The following is a 19813-nucleotide window of genomic DNA, read 5'->3' as shown; positions in this document are numbered from 1 at the left end:
GTGCTCCAGTGCTCGACGCTGCCGCTGTTAGTGGTGACATAGTCTGCCAGCTTTTCTCCCAGTTCCTCCCTAAACATCAGATCCGTCAGTGTGTCCGTGGGCATACGCCACAGCGGGACAGGGGGTCTTGGGCCTTTCAATGCCCAGTTCATTAACAGGGGGGAATGATCTGAGATCGATCTACCCATGTATTGTATTGATTCAACCTGGGCTTGGTGTGTTTTATCTATAAACATATAATCGATTCTTGTGTGGAGGTTGTGTGGGGAGGAGTAGTATGAGTATTCTCTGTCTGCGGGGTGGTGTACCCTCCAGACATCCACCAGGTCCAGTTGTTCCAGCAGGCTGTTCAGTGCCCGGGAGGTCCTATCCACTCGTTTCTGTGGGGGTTCAGATCTGTCTAAGCTCGGGTCCCTCACACAGTTAAGATCCCCGCCCCATATGTAAAGGCCATCCCTGTGTCCCGCCAGTTTCAGCTGTAGTGTTTCAAGATAGGGCGGAATACTGTGATTCGGAAAGTAGGTGTTGACTAAGCAGATCTCCACTTGCTCTAGCACGCCCCACATTATCAGATACCTCCCATCCGTGTCTATTTCACATCCTATCAACCGAAAGGGTACCTCAGGGTTTATCCAAGTGTACACTCCCCTAGCGAATTTGGAATAAGGGGCCCCTTGCCCTTGTCCACCCCAATACTCCTGCAGTCTGGACTGGTTCTCCTTTGTGAGGTGTGTCTCTTGGAGCATTGCAATATCTACTTTCTTCCTGCGAAGGTAGGACCTGATCCTGTTCCGGCGTAGGTATGACCCCAACCCTCTCACGTTCCAGGTTAGTACTCTAAGTTGTGTTGCCATTCGTAGGGTGTCTACCCCCCAGGCTCTTATTCTTTCTCGCCCTCTCACCTTTTTTCTTGCATCCTCCGTCTGTCGGCCACCTTTCCCTACTCCTCGTTCTGTATGAAGACTGTGGTATCAAACTGGAACTGCTGCGGCAACATCCACAGCGTAAACAGGTGCGCCCAGCAACTACACAACCGGCGTTGTGCTCGGGCGCCTCCACGCTCTCTAGCCCCTTCAGGGGCATCCAGCGTGGGCTTGGGTATGCCAGCAACAGGCTGGCATCCATCTTTCCTAGTGTTGGGGTGATGTGTGCGGTGCAGTGGTTGAGCTCTGGTCGGCCGTCCGTTAAGAGCACCTGTGGTTCACCCCCAGTATTCCATGGGACTTTCACTGGTGGCTTAGTTGTCGTCGTCGCTTCCGTGCCTTTGTGTTCGTCCGTCAGCTTCCATCCTTTCGGGAATCTTTGTCTTGGCCATCCGCTAAGTTATTGTGCTCTAGCCACATGTTCGCCGCCTCAGGGGTTTCCAGGAATATGGCTCGCCCCTTATGGATTATCTTCAGGCGGGATGGGTAAAGCAGCATGTATTTTATGTTAAGCTGCCGCAGCCTCGCTTTGATCGGAACGAAGGAGTTTCTGGCCCTTTGCACCTTTTGTGTGTAATCAGGATATATGGCTATCTTAGAGTCTCCTCTCTCTATCAGCCCGCCTTCCCTCGAATGCCTGAGTATGATCTCTCTGTCCTGAAAGTTGAGGATTTTTGCTATCATCGGCCTGGGGTGTGAGCCGGGAGGCGGTTTCTTCTGTAGGGCCCGGTGTGCTCTTTCCACTGCGAATCCCTGTGACAGGTTGCCTGGGCCTATCTCCTGCTGCAGTAGGGACTCTACGTATCTTGTCGGATTCATTCCTTCGGTTCCTTCGGGGATGCCGAGCAGTCTAACGTTACTTCTCCTGGCCCTCCCTTCAGCTTCCTCAGCTCTAGTCTCCAGCATTGCCACCTTCTTCTCCAGTTCCCCTACCTTGGTCTTTAGTTCAGTCGTGGCCTCCGCGGCTTCTGCCACTCCGGTTTCTGTCACCGCCACCCTCTCCGCAAGGTTCCGTGCATCTTGCCTCATAAGCTGCATGTCCACTTTTATTTCGTCTATTTTCGTTTCTATGGAGGTTCTTAGAGCAGCTATGGCCTCAAGCACTTGCCCATCTCTATTGTCCATTCTTGGTTCTCCCTGCACCTCGATTTCCGGCGGGTTTCTTTGTGCTGTGGCTGCCGTTTTCTGTGCCACAAACGCGTCCATGGTCGTCATTTTCACCTTTCCTTTGTCTTTAGTAGTTGGCATGTTTGTATGGCGCTTGTGGTTCCGATCCGTGTGTCCAACTTCGCCCTGCGTCCTCACTCGCCGGGCTTCTTCTCGGTTTTCTCTATGCGTTGGCTTCTTCCGCTTTACAGCTCTCGCTGGAGTCTCAGTGATTGATCTTGGGTCGTCCAGTGCCCCTTCATTCCGGACTTATCCCCCACCAGCTCCTCCTGCTCTGCTTATCTGCCGGTTATCGGCCACCTGATTCTACGGCCGGTGTTTCCCGCGCTGCTCTGGGCACTGGATCCGTCGGGCTTCCCGATAGCCCCGTGGTTCGGAGCTGCAGTGCCCCACGGTGTGTTTGCGACAGACTGCTGCCGGCCCTGCCGCTAGCCCTGCTCCCCTGTGTTAGCTCTCCAGAGCCCCGGGTGGTGTAGTGGGTAGTTTCCTGCGCAGTCCGGTCAGTGGTCCCTGAGCCGTCTCTGCGCACTCTGGGTGCCGTTTTCTCCACCCCGTTCTCTCACCTGGGTGCCCGTTCCCCGCTGGGGCCACCGGTCTCACCTTGTCTTCTGCTGGCAGTGCTCACAGAGTCCCGGGGTTTCACTGTCCTCTTTCGTGGTTCCTGGGAGGGTCTCTGGCTGCGCTGTACTTCTCAGCGCCGGATTTCTGCTCCCTTGGTCTCGGGGTCCGCCGTCTGCGTGGCTCTACCCATGGGTGTCCGTCTGCGGCGTCCGGTCCGATCTCCTTTCCCTCGCCGCGTTATGTCCTTCCGCTGCGGGTCCGTGGGCGCAGTTCCGCTCCCAGAGGTTTCGCCGCGTCGGTCTCCTTCGCTGCGGCTGCCTCGGTGCCGGCTCACCTCTGCGGTCCCCGCTCGGATTTGTCAGCTGGGTTCTTCGCCGACTCCGCTGGGCTCCGTCGCCGTGGAGCTCGATCCGTGAGAGTCTTCTGTAAGCCGGGGGGCCCTTTTCCGTCGCTGGTGTAGTCAGTTCTGGGGCCGGTTTGGTTTCCGCGCCCTTCCCCCTTCTCTCTTCTAGCTCCGGTCCGTCGCCGCCATCTTGGGCTGCTCAGGGGGGGACTCGTCTCACACTCCTCACTGCTTCCCTCGACGTCCGATTTTTGTCGATTCCGCCACGGTTCTGGTGCGGATCGCTTTGTCGTCCTAGTGGATTACTTCTGCTTTCTATTGGTTGTATCTGTGCTTCGCTGGAGGATCAGTACGTAGGATCATGGCCGGAGCTCAGTGCCCTGCTTCCTCACTCCATGCGCGCCAGACCACGCCCCCCCGGAGTGAGGCTCATACAGGCCCATCTCGCTTCTGAACACAGATGCCAAGATCTTCACCATGATCCTGGCGACACGTCTAGAAAGGTGTCTCCCCCGACTGATCCATCCCGATCAGGTAGGCTTTGTAGTAAATAGACAAGGAGCAGACAGCATGCGCAAAACCCTGCACATTCTGAGCTCAAATGGAGTGAAATCCGACGGTGCTCTTCTCTTGTCTCTAGACGCAAAGAAGGCGTTTAACAGGGTGAGCTGGGCCTTCATGGAGGGGGTTCTGTCGTCCTTGGGGATGGGATCCAGGTGGCGGGGATGGATGACGGCCCTTTACTCCCGCCCTTCCGCCAAAGTGGTGGTCAATGGAGGAGAGTCGGAGTCCTTTCCTCTAGAGAGAGGCACAAGACAGGGATGCCTACTGTCTCCCCTCATATACGCCCTGGTGATGGAACCCTGGGCCATAGCAATCAGGACTAATGATCAGATCCAGGGTGTTAAAATAGGGGGAACTGACTACAAAATAACCCTGTTTGCCGACGATGTCCTCCTCTACCTCTCTAAACCATCCCAATCAGTCCCAGAGGTGTTGAATAGTCTGGAGCGATATGGTTCCCTGGCAGTCTATAAGGTGAACGTAGATAAATCAGTGGCTTTCCCGGCAGGCCAGGTCAACGAGACCAAGGGACAATACATCGACAACCTCCCGTTTTGTAAACAAAGAGAGGGACTCTCTCACCTGGAGATCCGAATTCCATCACACCTAGAAGATCTCTTTAAGGTAAACTACCCGCCCCTATGGAGGTCAATCAAACACGACCTGGGACGCTGGTCAAAATCCGGCCTCATGGATGGCTCGCCTCAACTCCATCAAAATGGTAATCCTCCCCATATTCTTATATCTGTTTCAAATGCTGCCAACCCAGATACCTAACTCATTTCTCCTAGAGATCAAGCGGGCCCTTCTCCGCTATCTATGGGCCGGTAAATCCCACAGGATTGCTCATGACACTCTCACTAGACCCAAGGATGAGGTTGGAGTTAATTTCCCAGATTTAAACACTTATTATAAGGCGTCACAATTGCGCGTCCTTGTTGATCATCTGACGACTGGCCCAAAGAAACAATGGGTAACACTGGATAACACACTCTTCTCGCCGGTCACATTGGACGAGTGGCTATGGGTCCCCAAGACATCTATTCCGAGAAGGGTTCTAAAACATCCAGTGTTGGGAGTGCTGTGGTCTATTTGGAAGGAAGGGGGTTACCTGAGATGGCTCACGATGTGGCCCTCACCTTTGAGCTGCATCTGGGCTCCGCCACTTTGGGAAGGGATCAACGAACCACTAGCCTTCCAGCAATGGTACGAGGTGGGTCTTTGTAGGGCCGGACAGCTTTGGGTGGATGGGGTGTTTATATCTCTAGGTGACCTGAAGTAGGCCCTGGGCCCCCCTAACCTCTCCCCCTTTCGATACCTACAGCTTAAGGGTGCCCTTACCGAGAGCAGATGGGGGGATACACTCAGGCGGGACCTAACCGATTCTGAGAAATTCCTCATAACACACAAAGGTACCAAGGGGGTGATATCGCGGCTTTATAGCTTTTTGTTGTTCTCTACCCCACGGGATCCCCCATCTTCCCAAGTACAATGGGGGAAGGATTTAGGCACCCCCATAACGGAAAAAAGATGGACCAAGATTTGTAGGCAGGCACACCGTTCCACAACTGCACCCCAATACCGCCACCAGGCCCTGAAGTTGATACACAGATGGCACTACCCCCCACAGAGGATAGCCAGAATGAGAAAAGGTTATGACCCCCACTGCTGGAAATGCCACGTTGAAAAGGGGGATTATGTGCATATGTGGTGGAAGTGCCAGGTGGCACAGACCTACTGGAGTGAGGTCCTGTCATGGATAAGAGGAGTGGATGGAATGGTGCGAACCCTGTCCCCCTGGCTGGTGTTGTTCGGCATTGAGGTTGAGGGTGGCCCCAAGGTGAAACACGACCATATGTTGCAGGTCATGCTAGTCGCGGCTAGATGCTGCTGGGCCCAAAAATGCAAATCACCCCGACCTCCTGGGGAGGGGGAGTGGGTAGCAAAAACACGGGCAATCTATGATATGGAGTATCTTACCCACCTGATCGATGAATCCAAATCTAACATCGAGGCCCTATGGCTGCCATTTTTTGAGAAATATGGGAAAATAGCCTGAGGCATAAGTAATCAGCTCAGACGGCCCTCTCGATGGGAACAATACTATCGGGGCGACCCCCTTGGATTGGGAAGAGATCGATTGTTACAGGAAATGTGACTTTTATATGTTGGACCTTGTTTTTTGAGCACCGTCTTTCTTTCGGAAGCAACCCTATGCTCGCATTGCATCTTCAGATGATTTGCTGGACCCTGTTCTTGTTATCGACCATTAACCATGGCATGGGACGGGGGGGGGCGATTGTGGGAGGTGGGGTGGGAAAGTTGTGACCTCACTTTGATATATACCAATGTTTGCATTATTTTTTGAATTATGTCATAATTGTAAAACTCCAATAAAACCACATTTTCAAAAAAAAAAAGGACTCATGCTGTAAAAGTGTGCTCATTGTTTTGTATAAGTCATACGTATAAGGGACTGGATAAATACTGACAGATGGCAGCAGAACGACACCAAATCTATCTCCTTTCATGGAAATCAATCTACTCACCAATAGCAACCCCCAATCCCAAAAATGATTTTCCAACAACCAACTTCGTGACTATACAGAAATAGAAGAAGAAAGATCAATAACCTCAAACCCTGCACCTTCATAAAACAGATACCATATCCACCACTCTTAAATGGTTACCTAGCGACTGCAGGTTAACAAATGCACACCACATAGAACTCTCAGAATTCATATAGGAACACAGCCTAGACCTTATCACCCTCACAGAAATCTGGATGAGGCCTACTGCTCAAACCCTCGAAGACTATATACTGCCAGAATACTCTCCATTGTACAAATCAACCACAAAGGCAAAGTTTGTGGTAGGCTACCCTGATATCCAAATGCCCTCAATTGCAAATCACTTGACATCTGTAGCTATTCTAAATTCTAATTTTTTACAGCAGACCTGCCAATCATAACTTTGAGGATGCTAAAATTCAAGATCAAGATAGCCCTTTGGATGGTTTCTCATAACTACTCAATGCTTAGTGCTGCAACATCACTTTCTATGGGGATTTCAACTTCACTGTACTAATGCCTTAAACTCACACATTTCTTTCAGCCAATGACCTTATACAGTACTGCAAATAAATCAGCGTACAAGGACAGACATATAGTAGAATGTATCAGCAAGATCTGAAAATGCCAAAGCCTAGTACTGATTCACTGATCCTACACACATTTCACTGCATTCAAACTCATTATTGAAACATTGAGGACAAATAGATAGCTTACACACTAAGAACTCTGAGTAGAATCCTTGAGAACATTGATAAAACCATTTAAGACAACACAGTTTAACGGATCATGAACACCTGTACTGGTGAAACTTGCTCTAATTAGTATCCCATATTCACAAGTTCCTAAGAGCTGTCATTAACAAGAGTACCAGCTAACTTTTGAAGAAGTGGATTAAAGGAAACACTGAGAACCATTGTATTAAGAGGTATTGAATGCACAATAACAAGAAAAGCTTTTTCTCTTCAACCTACATTGCAACATTTGTTAGCAGTGTAGGAAACTATATAAATCAATGAAGAGAGCAATTACCCACAATGATTCTTCAGTGTCCTAATTAATTTAGATACGCCTACACAGTGCAGAACAATTCTCAACAAAAATCCCAATTATACACACATTTCCTTAGATCAGAAATGAGATCAGTAACCTCTCAAAATAGGCAACACACAAAGGACACCCCTGAGCACTGAGGTATTTTGGCATGATGCCATTGATCCTCATCATTGAGGAACTACCAAGAAATATGACAACCAACACAACTAGTCAGGAGACTGACCCAGCACCAGTTACTTCTGTAAAGGGTATTTTGAGGAATTGATTGCAGCCATTGGTGATGAATCAATAGTGTTGTGGTTGGTATGCAGTGACTGAGGGCAGGCTTTTACTGCACATTACAGTTTATAGTTTAACATTGACATTGTATTGTAAAGAAAACATTACTGCAGAAGTACCATATTTTAGGTCAGCTTACCATGGTGCTTTGCTTTTTTAGCCCAGTCAGCAACATCGTCCTGCGCTCGCCCATCTGTAAACACAATGGCCACTTTGGGCACTTTCAAAGAAGATGCTCTTGCTCCTTCGGCTTCACTGAAGCTTTTGTAAAACATGTGCTTGAGGGCAAGTCCAGTCATGGATCCTTTGCCCATGTACTTCATCTCGGAGACTGCTGCTTTCATGTCCTTGACTGAGCTGTGCTGTCCTAAGGTGAACTCTGTGCGTACCCTAGTGGAGTACTGCAGCAAAGCCACCCGAGCAGCTTCGGGGGAGATCTCCAAGGAATCCAGGATCCCATTCACAAATTGCTTCACTATTTCAAAATTGTCTTCTCCAAGGCTTTTGGAACCATCGATGACAAACACCAGATCAATCGGACCCTCAGTACATTCTGTGTAATAAAAAGAGAACGATTATACAGTGCAGCTCAACAGGCAGAGGAGTTCAAGCCACAGTCATGATCAGAAATTGACCGATTAGTTCAAGTGAAGCGATGATACCCAGTTTCAACACCAAATCTGCCACGGATTATCAAGACATAACAGTGCATTGCCAACAACATGTGCGTCCCGTCAGGATCTCGGTTTAGGTAATCCTGTGCCAATGACATCATATGAACATGCTTAGCCTCTATTGCCAAAAGGCCTGCATATTTGCCTGTATACTGGTTTTATCCTAGGAGCTAATCCTACCACACAACAGATGTACCCTATATGATGAATCACAGAAAAGTCTGTATATGACTCATCTAAAGTGCAAGTTTGCAAGCCAACTTGTTTCTCCTCTAAATTGGATTAACAGCTTGAAAGAATTTACAGCCTTTAAATATCTTTCCGATTGTTCTCCCCTTCCCAGGTCACTCCCTCCAGATCCTTGTCAGGCTTTGTAGTACATGCTGTTGTAAAGGTGTAGTGAATATTTATCCTATTCAGTAATGCAGTGAATATGCCACAAGTGTGCCAAGATCTGAAGATTTAACATCTTCCATATAGTTCCCCGATATCCCTGGCGAGAGAGGAGAGACATCATGCAGTGTGCACCAATGGCTGACATCCTCCATGGGCCTCTGCTTACAGTCCCTCCTGTATTAGCTGTGATTGCTCTTGACGCTCAAGCCATTTCCATGCACCCTAGGTCTAGAAAACCAGTTGTGGCCAGACGCTTTGTCAGGCTACGTGTGGATTTCCACCAGCGGGGCTTGAGCGGCATGCAAGCTGAGCTGGAGCTGGAGCTCAGTTTAAATTAAGGGTTGCATGTCTGCTGAGCCTCTGAATGCTGGATATGAATTGTTACATCATTGTCTTATGGTAACTAACATCTGCTGCATCTATGTGTTCTATTGCCCCCTCTGATTGATCCTGCCCCCTCACATTATGTCTTTTATTATTATTATTATGTTATTCATTGAGCATGGACCTAGCTTCGAGAAGCAACGGAGTGCTTTACAGAGGTTTACAGCAATAAAGATACATAATGGAGCATTTTTTAGAGGTAACAACGGAAACGATATACAGTGGGGGTGGGATACAGAGGGGCACAGAGGAGGGGTACAGCTGTACTGTGTGGCCGGGAGAAGAGGGGCAGACAGCGTCTAGCGTGTCAGGTGGGGAGAGGGACTATGTGATGTCCTAGGGGTTGAGGCAGAGAGATTCCTTGAAGAGGTGGGTCTTGATTTCTTTTCTGAATTGTAGAAGCGTGGGGGCGAGTCTGGTGCTGACGGGGAGGAGGTTCCATCATCTTGGGGCACAGGCAGAGATGGCTTGTTTTTTGGTTGTTTCCTTTTTGCAGCAGTGGATTTCAAGTCTGCATGTGTCCTGGCTTCTGGTGGTGCGCTGTCTGCCGGTGCGCTGTCTGCCGATGATGCTGAGTTTCTCTGCAAGGAAGCTGGGTGACTTGAGGGTGACTGTCTTATAGATGATGCAGCAAGACTTGAAGGTGATTCGTGCATGCAGTGGGAGCCATTGAAGGTCAATGAGGGCGGGTGGGTGTGGTCGTATCTGCGTAGACCGTTGAGGAGGTGTGCAGCCGCATGTAGGACACTTCTTAGGGGTACATGGGTGTACGACGGGAGGCCTTCAAGGAGTGCATTCACTGCATCCAGGTGAGATAGGACCAGTGCTTGAACAGTGGATTTATAGCTGTCTGGATGGAGGAGGGGCTTGACTTTCCCAGGAGGGAGAGCTGATACCAAGCTTAGCTATGTGTGTCTTGAAGGAGAGGAGGTGTTTGTCCATGTGGAACCTGAGGGACTTGGTGCAGAAGTGAGCTCAGGTGTGAAGCCCTCAGAGTTCATGGTTGATAGCCAGGACTGTATGTCTGGGTGTTCAGTGTTGGTGAGGAGTTGGAATTCAGTCTTGGAGAGGTTGAGCTTCACGTTTGCACTGGACATCCAAGACTGGTTCAGTGAGATGCAAGTCTTGAGCCTATGGATGCCCTTGATGGAGTTGATCTTGAGGCATAGCTGTGTGCAATTGGCATATTGGTGGATATGGATGTTGTGTGTGGCTAGGAGGGCTCCCAGTGGCTCCATGTATAGATTGAAGATCACTGTGGATAGGATGGAACCCTCGGGACTCCACAGGTGATGGGTTGCATCAGCGATCTAGAGGAATCCATCTGAACAAACTGCTGGCGGTTGGTGAGGTAGGATTTGAACCAGCGTAAGGCAAGGTTTCTGATCCCCATGTGCCGATGCAGGGTGTCCGTAAGCGCATGGTGGTCTACTGTGTCGAAAGTGGCCGAGTGGTCGAGTAGAACCAGAAAGGCAGGGGTGGCCGTCATTAAGGATGTTCAGGGCGTTGTTGACCACCTTTAGGGTTGCAGTCTCCATGCTGAAACCAGATTGGTAGGTTTGGAGATTGCTGGTGTCAATGTGTTGCTGCAGTAGTGCAGCTACTGCTTTCTCGATGATCTTAACTAGGAAGGGAAGATGGGTGATGGGGCGATAATTAGCTAGGTTGTCAGCATCCAGAATGGGTTTCTTTGGTAGAGGGAGGATTTGTCCTGTTTTTAAGGTCAATGGGAAAGTGCCTTGAGTTAGGGAGCTGTTGGTGATCTCCAGGTAGGGAAGGAGAGCTTCTGTAGGGAGGGCCTTGAGGATGGATGCTGGGAGTATATCATCTGTATATGATGTGGCTTTGAGGGTTGCCAGGGTTTCTACCAGGTCCTCTGTCAAGAGTGTCTTAAATGTTGTCCAGGGTGTGTAGATTTCACGGGGAAGGACGTGAGGTGGGTCTGTGGATGCAGAGATGGTGTCCATGCGCTAGCAAATCTTGCTGATTTTGTCAATGAAGAAGGTGTTAATGGCGGTACATTCTTTTCGATGGAGTGTGAAATGGCAGGGCGGGGTAGTGGGTTGACGCAGTGCTTGACCGCTTTGAAGGGGGCTCTACTTTTGTTGTCAGCTTCTGCTATGGTGTTCTGATAGTAGGAGGCCTTAGCCGTGTTGATGAGTTGTCAGCGGGTTGCTCAGAGATCCTTGAGGAACACCAGGTCGGATGCGGCCCTGGAGTGGTGCCAGGTTTTCTCTTCTGATGACTCTTTTGCAGGAGGTGAGTTCTTGCATGTACCAGTGTGCTGATGGTTTCGGTTTGCAGGTGCGTTATTTCAGATCCACATGTTGGTCGAATGAGGCTGAAAGTGTATTGTTGAGTGCTTTTGGTTGAGAGTCATAGTTCGGTTGTGGGTGTTCGGTCCATCTATGGTGGAGGTTGGCGAGGTCTTCCGTGAGGGCTTCTTGAAGGACCTGAATGTTTGTCTGATGAGTTTCTTCTGGGAGTGCTTGACTGGGGTGGTGTGCAGGATGTTGAAAGGAACGGCTAAGTGGTCAGACCAGTCAAGTAGGAGAGGCGAGCTGTAGTGGAGGGAAGACAGTGCAATGAGGATTAGGTCGAGCATGTTACCTTTCTCGTGTGTTTGGTGTGCTATGTGAGACTTAGGGTGCTGAGAAGAATGAGGAGTGCTTCCTTCAACGGTTTGGTGGCCTTGTTGCCTGGGAGCTTGAGGTTGCTTAGGAAGATGTTGGCGTGCGTGAGGGCCATGGTGGTAACCAGGTTGGTGAAGTCTCTGATGAAGGTGGTGTTGGGTTTGGGTGGTCTGTAGATGAGATGGAAGGGGACTGTGTCCATTAGACAGAGAGGGAAGTGGCAGGAGAGGACTTCAAAGGAGCCAATGTTGTCATGGTCCAGTCTGATGCAAGGAAATGAGGTCTTGTGGATGACTGCAAGACCTCCTCCTGTCGTTTTGGTCGGTCTCTGTGTTGGATCCTTTAGCTGTTGGGGAAAAGGACGTCTAGGATGTGGCTGGAGGTGGGTGTCAGCCACGTCTCTGTGATGAAGATGGCATCAAGGTTGTGTGTGGTGATGAGGTCGGCGATGTCTGTTGCATGGGTGATAGCTGAGCGGATGTTGGCGAGCATCAATTTCCTTGTTGTGGATGGTGAGGGGTGCTGATGGACTTGGGGCTAATGCGGGCGAGGTTGTTGCTTTACGGAGTCCATGTCTTAGAGGAGGGGCAATGCCATTGATGTTGGCATTGCCTGATCATGGTGGGGAAGGCCTGTGGGTACTGAGGGAGCAAGCACATGTCAGCGTGAGCTTACCTGTTGTCTGAGCAGGGGTTCAGGCCCTGGGTCCTCCTGGTCCGAACAGGTCCAAAGTGGAATTGCCCTTTTCTTTGTCTGCCCTTCACTTGCAACGCCCGGGCAGAGACACCCTTGATCTAAGAGTTAAGTGCAGAACGGAAGAGGCAGAGCTAAGAAAGTGGGTTTGGCTTAGGCCAGGTGACCTAGAACCACTTGCACCTGCTCCCTAACTGCAAAGGAAAGAGGCCAGAGGGCTGCTTAAGTAGGGAAAACGAGCAGCAAACCAGGACAGCACCAACAGTTTAAAGTGATTGACAGGTGGGCGAGGCTTAGGCCATGTGACCTCGATCCACTTGCACCGGCTCACCAACTGTAAAAGAAAAGTGGCTGTAGGACAGCTTAAGTAGGTAAAACGAGCGACAAACCAGGAAGGCACAAACAGTTTAAAGTGATTGACAGGTGGGCGAGGCTTAGGCCATGTGACCTAGATCCACCTCTTCCAATCAGATGCCCCCCTGTCTTTCACATTGAAAGCATGCAACACGAAGACCATGCTCTGTGGGGCTTTATGACATACCTGTCTCTTTGTCTTCTAGTTGATTACACCGATAGAAACATTGAACTAGCCCAACTGATATGAAGTAGCCCAACTGACCATGGTTGTTCGCTTCTCATGAAATGCGCTTGGTGAAATCGAAGCAACATATAAATGGATTGTTTTTCTGCCCTTATACATGACATTGCACTATGAAGAGCCACAACATGAATTCCTTTCCTAGGTGTATTTTGCCAGGCCTGATGCTGCCATTTGACCACATGTATTGATTTTGTGTATATCATTCCTCAACAATATATATTTTATATAATTTATCATTATATGTCATATATTTATAAAACAAACAAACAAATCTGAGTTGAGCGTAATTAATATTAGTATTACCCATTAATGTGGTGTTAACCACCTGTTCAAAGGGCTTGAACGGGTGGTAATGGACCGGCAGGGCCAGAGCAAGCGAGGGCTTTTAACGAGGACCCCGGGACATTACCACCTGTTCCAGCCCTTGGAACAGTTGGTTAACGCTATTAGCACCCGTCCCATGGGCTGGGACAGGGCTTATTCAAAGTATTTTCTTTCCGTGATGGCCGCCATGGAATGGTAAGACGGTGCTCCGTATGAAGACCCTCTTCCCTTTCCATGGCGGCCATCCGCGGCAGAGGGGAAGGAGCGGTGGTAGCAGTGGCCACAATGGGGTAAGTGGGAAGGGAGGATATTGGAAGAACTTCCTGGCCTCCTGATTGGCTGGCACGCACGCCAAGGGATACATCACGAATTAAATCATTCACTGGCTCACCTAGGGCAACATCACTTGTGAGCCAATGTCCTCTATTTATTGAAAAGTCAAATTCACGATACGTGACAGTGTTTAGTGACACATGTACTCTAAATGTATTATTTTCTACAATAATACAGTTAGTGCCCTATTTGCAAAACGTTTTGTCTCAATTGGTAGGATGCGCTCGATCATCCTCTTAACTTGCACCACAAATGTGCAGAATTTACAAAGAGATGCTGAAATGTGTATATGCACTGTGGTGGTCATTTCTGTGCATTGCAAAGGGCATCTCACATTCACTAACGGGGTGCGCTTTGAAATGCGTAGAAAGAAAACACATTTCCCTGTTCATGCTGTTAGGAGACACAGAGATGCAATACATGAGATGGTCATTTATGACCCAAATGGAAGAGAAATACTTTATTTATTATTTTTGAACGTTTCACAATGACAGGCCCTTTTAAGGCTTATATGAAAATGGACTCGCCAATGTATTATTTGCCCTTTTGCGGTTCCATGTTATAATGTCCCCTCAAAAATATCGCTATACAAAAATATCGCCGGAAAATGGCAGTTTTTTGTGGGGACATTATTGCATGGAACATGCGGGGGACATCCCTGCAGCCCCCAAACCCTTTTTTTAAAACTTTTTTCTTTTCTTTTTTTTTCCTGCCCCTGACCCTATATATATATGGTCACCCATATAATATCAGCACAACCTTTTCCCGGAGATACTATATACGGCGACCATATATATGGGGATAATATTACCTGATACCCCTTTTGCACAGTCTCTAGAAATGCACAGGTCATTTCTATGAAGAAGCTGACCCGTGCATTCCTTGAACAAAAGCACATTCTCTGTGCTTTTGTTCTTAACTTGCATGACTTTTTGAAAATCGTACTCACATTTTCTGCTCTTCGGCTATAGTCCCCAGCAATACCTAGAAACCCCAGGCAGTACTTCCAAAAGCGCATTGTGGCCATACAAATGGCGAAAGGGCGCTATATGAATGACGAATACAATACAAATGTTGCTGTTTTACTCGCACGATTGACCTATGCCTTCACGGACATTCTCAAAGGGATCACATTGTCAGGAAACGCGCTCGCCAAAAATAACAGCACACAAAACCTTTTAACACTCCAATAATTCCCAAAATGTCCCATTTAAACATGCACGCACATCCACATTACATGCATTTGCAAAAACACTATTTGGGTCCATATTACAGAAACTGCACTGGTGCAAGTGTATTTTAACATGGTAGAAGCACTGGGGCAAACACTGCCATAGTGCTAAAATGCACTGAAAGCACATGGAGATTTCCCGGTGGGCCTCTGCACCCTGGGCCTCTTTTGTGTGGTATTTCCAAATTTTCTCATAGGAAAAGCATTGGGCTTGCTGAAAATGTGTCATATGGGGCCACTTTGAACTTTATTTCCAGGGCCTCTTTTAGTTCCCAGTCCACCCCTGGGCAGAAAAATGCGCACCATTTGCCGTTACCGCCACCCGGTCCCATGGTGGTATGACAGTGTAAAGGCCCATTATTGGAGTCCATAGCAGTCCATGGGGATTTTTTGCAGATTTGCAAGAAGTGATAACTCTGCTCAGTAAATATTGTAGTAAGTCAGTGCGGTAAAGAAGCAGTAAAGTTTGTTCTAACAGAATTGCTGCCACTTAACCGCCACTTTTTCCGCACCTCCATACTCTTAATCTGGCCCATGGTTTTTGCACTAAGCCAATTTTTACCCTAGTACTAAATACTGTGCAAAATTGCACTAGTGCTAAAGTGTTCAAATCTAGCCCTAAAACGATGTTGCATTGAAAACACTCGCAAGCACGAGGCAGTACAGATAAGTTGTAAAGCTGTGGTTTAAAACATGTATGCTGTTTACTTTTGCACTGCACCACATTTCGAATGTGAGCTAACACACAAGAATGCCAGTTACTAGAGACCCTCTTTAGTGATCGCATTCGATTGTGTGTTATTGCTCTTGATATCAGTATGAATGTATTAGGATCAGGGCCTACATGATATGTTTGCATTGCGATCTGATAAAACCCCAGCACAATGCTTATAACAAAACTGTGAGGACCTATAGAGGAACATGCTATTGTGCCAAAATAGCCATTTTTTCGTGTCATTTCTATTTATTAATGGGTGATTTATACCACGCTACATTGCAACAAACATCGCGTCAAATTTCCCACTCTTCCCCTGAAACTGGAAATACCAAGTTTGAATACATGTGGTTGAAGAGTTTCCACTGCCACTCTGATCTTAACAAGGGGAGGGGTCACGATTAATACCACGCAATTGCACTCTTTTCAGCCTTTGTGCTGCGGTTGCAGTGATGATATCTCTGGTGGAAACATCGAAGGTGACTCGATATTTTTTTTAAAGGCACTAGACACCCTCCTCAACATATTTTAGGACAGTTGCAATTATATAACTAAACACCAGTCCTAGAATTTTTGGGAAAATTGTTGGGAAGTGCCTTTAAAAAAAATATCGAGTCCCGGCAATGTTTTCACCAGCGATAATATCACTGGATACCGTTATGGGTATACTGGTAATGTTAAAAGCATGCTCGACCTCCTTTCGAAATGTGCCGTAATAGTAAAATAGGTGGCATTTCCAATTACAGCACGCGTTTACGGACTGCGCAACTCAGTGTTGCCACATGCAGAAATACCAAATGCAGTATTGTCCAAATTGCACAAATACGGGGTGTGGAAAATGAGGAAATACTGCACAAGGCCAAAAACTGCCCAAAAAACCTCCTGCTGAAGCTAGGTTATGTTAATGTTAAAGGACAATTGTACCACGCACTATCACCACCGGAGTGGTCCCCTGGCGCTCTGTCGGCTCTGAAAAGGGGAAAGGGAGGGTGAGTTAGTGGGAGGAAGCTGGAAAAGTGCAAGAGAGCGGTGATATGCTGTTGGCAGCCTCAGCCCGGTGGGTCCATTGGCTGGGCCTCGGGTGTTTCCGACCGGTAGTAGTCATGTACTGTTGTGTGAGTCTATGTGCGGTTTTTGTTTTGTTGCTGCAATGTAGTGAAGTTTGTGCGGTTTGTTGTGCTGTAGGTTTGTGGTTGTGTTTGGTTTGGAGTTTGAGAGGTGTATGCAGAGGGGGAAATTGTTAGTGGATTGGTTAGTTGGCATTTCTGTCTCAAACTGAGGGGCGAGGTTAGGGTAATCTCTCCCGAAGGGGTTTGGGGGCATTTCTGCACCTCTGTCCTGATCTGGACTTGTCCGGTATTCACAGTCCCTTTCACATCTGCTCTCCACTTCCATCAACTACCTTCATAACCTTACCTGCCTTCCTTTTCCACTCATACGGCCAGTGTGCCTGCTAAAGTCCACAACTCAGTTCGAGTGTGGTGATTGCTAACATGTAGAAAACTTGATAGCAGTGTGGTACCTGGTAGCAATTATGGGGAGAGTGAGGATGTTGGCTGGAATTGGCTGGGGTTGTTGATTCTGTTTTAATGGGTGACGCTTGTGTTTTATTTGACTTGGCGTTACCTGTCTAGTTGTGGTGGGAGTTTCTTAGTTGGTTCTGGGTGTTGTCAGTGTCCTCTTAAGTTTAGTCATTCTTTTCCTTTCTGTTGTTTCCGTTTTTAGTGTGAGTCTGTGCTGTTGAAGAGCCAGGTATTTAGTAATTTCCTGAATTTTAGGTGATCTTTGGTGTTTCTTATTTCTTTTGGGATGTTGTTCCAGGTTTTTGCGGTTAAGTGGTAGAAGGAGGTGCCTCCAAGTTTTTTCTTAAGATATGGTTTTAGTTCCAGGCGGATTTCGTTGTTTGACCTGAGGAGTGTCGTTGGTTGGTAGATTGTTATTCTTTTTTGTAGGAATTCTACTTCTTGTCCACTGATTGCCCTGTGCGTTATGCACATTGTTTTGAAGGTGATGCAATGTTTTACTGGGAGCAGTGTAATGTTTTTAGGGCAGGAGAGATGTGGTTTCTTCTGGATAGTTTGAGGAGTAGTCAAGCTGCTGCATTTTGGATCAGTTCTAGTTTCTTCAGAAGGTATTCTGGTATTCCGAGGTAGAGGCTGTTTGCTTAGTCGATTCTTGACATGATGAGGGCGACGATTGTGAGTGTTTTGTGCGTGAAGGAGAGGAAAGGTAGGATTCTTCTTGCAGTTTGGAGGAGGAAAAAGCATTTCTTGACTGTTGCATTTATTTGTGGTTCTAAGGTTAGGGTGTTGTCCATCAGGACTCCCAGATTTTTTACTACCTTAGATGGTGACGGTGCGGTTCCCATTTCCGTTGGCCACGGGATGGCAGTTTTGTTCTCTTGGTCTTTGGACATGATCATGATATCTTTCTTTCCTGGGTTAATTTTCAGGTTGTTGGCATTCATCCAGTTGAAGACTTTTTTTAGACACTTGATTAGGGTTGAATGATCAGCTTGGGTGTCTTTGATTTTTTAGATGATTTGAGTATCATCTGCGTATTTGTAGCATGTAATGTATTTTTTGAAGATTCTGATAACCGGAGTCTGGTAGATGTTGAAGTACAGTGGTGATAGGGAGGATCCCTGTGGCACTCCACAGTCGTTAACTCGTGGGGTGGATTTGAAGGATTTAATCCTTATGGTTTCTGTTCTGTCTGCTAGAAATAATTTAGTCCATAGTAGTGCTGTGACTGTTATGCCTATGTCTTCTAGTCTTTTTGTTAGGGTGTCATGGCTAACTGTGTCGAAGGCTGCGGAGAGGTCGAGCAGAATAAGGGCTGAGGTTGTGTTTGAGTCTGTGTTAGTTTTTAGGTCGTCCCAGATGGATAGTAGTGCTGTTTCTGTTCCTCTTGCGGGTCTGAAACCGACTTGAGCTTGGTCTAGCAGGTGGTGTTTGTCTACGTGTTCTTAGGTTAGTTTGTGTACATAGGTTTCTAGGAGTTTTAATGGGTAGGGAATGTTTGAAATTGGCCTGTAGTTGGACAGGTCTTCTACGTCACCACTTGTGTTTTTTAAAAGTGGTTTGATATATGCTGATTTGAAGGTCCTTGGTACAGTCCCTGTTGCTAGTGATAGATTTAGAAGGTTTCTGTAATATTCGGCTGGCGTTCCTTGTGCGAGGATTGGTGAGTGTTTTACCAGCATGGCGAATGTCTCTGCTGATATTTCAGGAAAGTTTTGGAGTTTGTGCTGTGGTTCTGTGTTGGATTCATTTGGTTGTGTGTTGTGGTTGGTTGGTCTGTTTTGTATGGTTTATCGGAAGTCATTGATTTTCTTCTTGAAGTGGTCTGCCAGGTTGTTGCATAGTTTCTCTGAGGGGTTTGGGTTGTTGTCGCAGCCTGGTGGGTTTCTCATCTCTTTAATGATGTTGAACATTTCTTTTTGTGTGTTGGTGGCATTGGTGATTCTGTCATCATAATGCCTTCTCTTCGCCTTTTGAATTTCCTTCTTGTATGCACGGATTCGTTTGTGGTAGAGTGTTTTTTTTTGGGTTGTATTCTTTCCTCCATTCCAGTTCCATCTTTTTGTTTTCTTTTTTCATGGAGCTTAGTAGTGGGGTGAACCATTTTGCCATTGACGGGGTGAATGGTTTTTCTGGGGCGATCTTGTGAATTGTATCTGCAATCCATTTGTGATAATGATTATGATTGCCAGGTAACTCCTGCTGCAGGTAGGTAATGACTGCTGGGTCCCTTTAAATGATACACAGGTGGAGCCCATTGACCTCCAAAGGATAAGAAAGGCTCGCCCATCCTTCACAACACAGATCACCATGCAGCCAAGCGCAGCCATGTTTCGTCACACTGACAGCATCAGAGGGGTCTACTGGCAGGAAACAGGGGAGCATGAGGGGAGCACCCGTCCCCAGGGTCAGACCACCCACATGGCCATTAATGAACAGCCAATTCACCACCCTGTATCGCCTTGACAGGAGCAGCATCATGTATGTAGTGCAGCTTATGGAGGGCCACTTACTGAGTCACATCAACATTGGCCCAGCAATACAATCTGCACTTCAGGTAGTATTAATTCTCCATTTCTGTATCACAGGCACATTCTGAGACTTGATCGACATGTTGCATGGGATGTCACAGCCCACATGTTCATGTGTTCTAGTTCAGGTATTACATGCTTTCTTGCACTTCGCCCCTCACCACATTACACTACTTCCCACTACGCACGCAATGAATACCATCCAAGGAAGGTTCTATGACATATCCAACTTCCCAACATCATAGGCACCCTGGACTGCATACATGTCCCATTGGTACCAACGCATGTGAGGGAAGAGGGGCACTAAAATCG

General features: G+C 47.7%; 1 protein-coding gene across 2 annotated transcripts in view; it reads right to left on the bottom strand.

Annotated features, from left to right (window-relative positions):
* MATN2 (matrilin 2) overlaps positions 1-19813 on the bottom strand; it is a 606908-nt gene that overhangs the window by 91579 nt on the left and 495516 nt on the right. For both annotated transcript variants that reach the window (XM_069621407.1, XM_069621408.1), the window contains exon 13: positions 7603-8016. In XM_069621407.1, the coding sequence (XP_069477508.1) occupies positions 7603-8016 (414 nt within the window). The remainder of the gene's footprint in view (positions 1-7602; positions 8017-19813) is intronic.

This window comes from Ambystoma mexicanum, chromosome 5q, assembly GCF_040938575.1.
Source record: "Ambystoma mexicanum isolate Mex_15411 chromosome 5q, UKY_AmexF1_1, whole genome shotgun sequence".
Lineage (NCBI taxonomy): Eukaryota > Metazoa > Chordata > Amphibia > Caudata > Ambystomatidae > Ambystoma > Ambystoma mexicanum.
The sequence above is the reverse complement of the archived record's forward strand: the minus strand, read 5'-3'. Positions and strand labels throughout refer to the sequence as shown.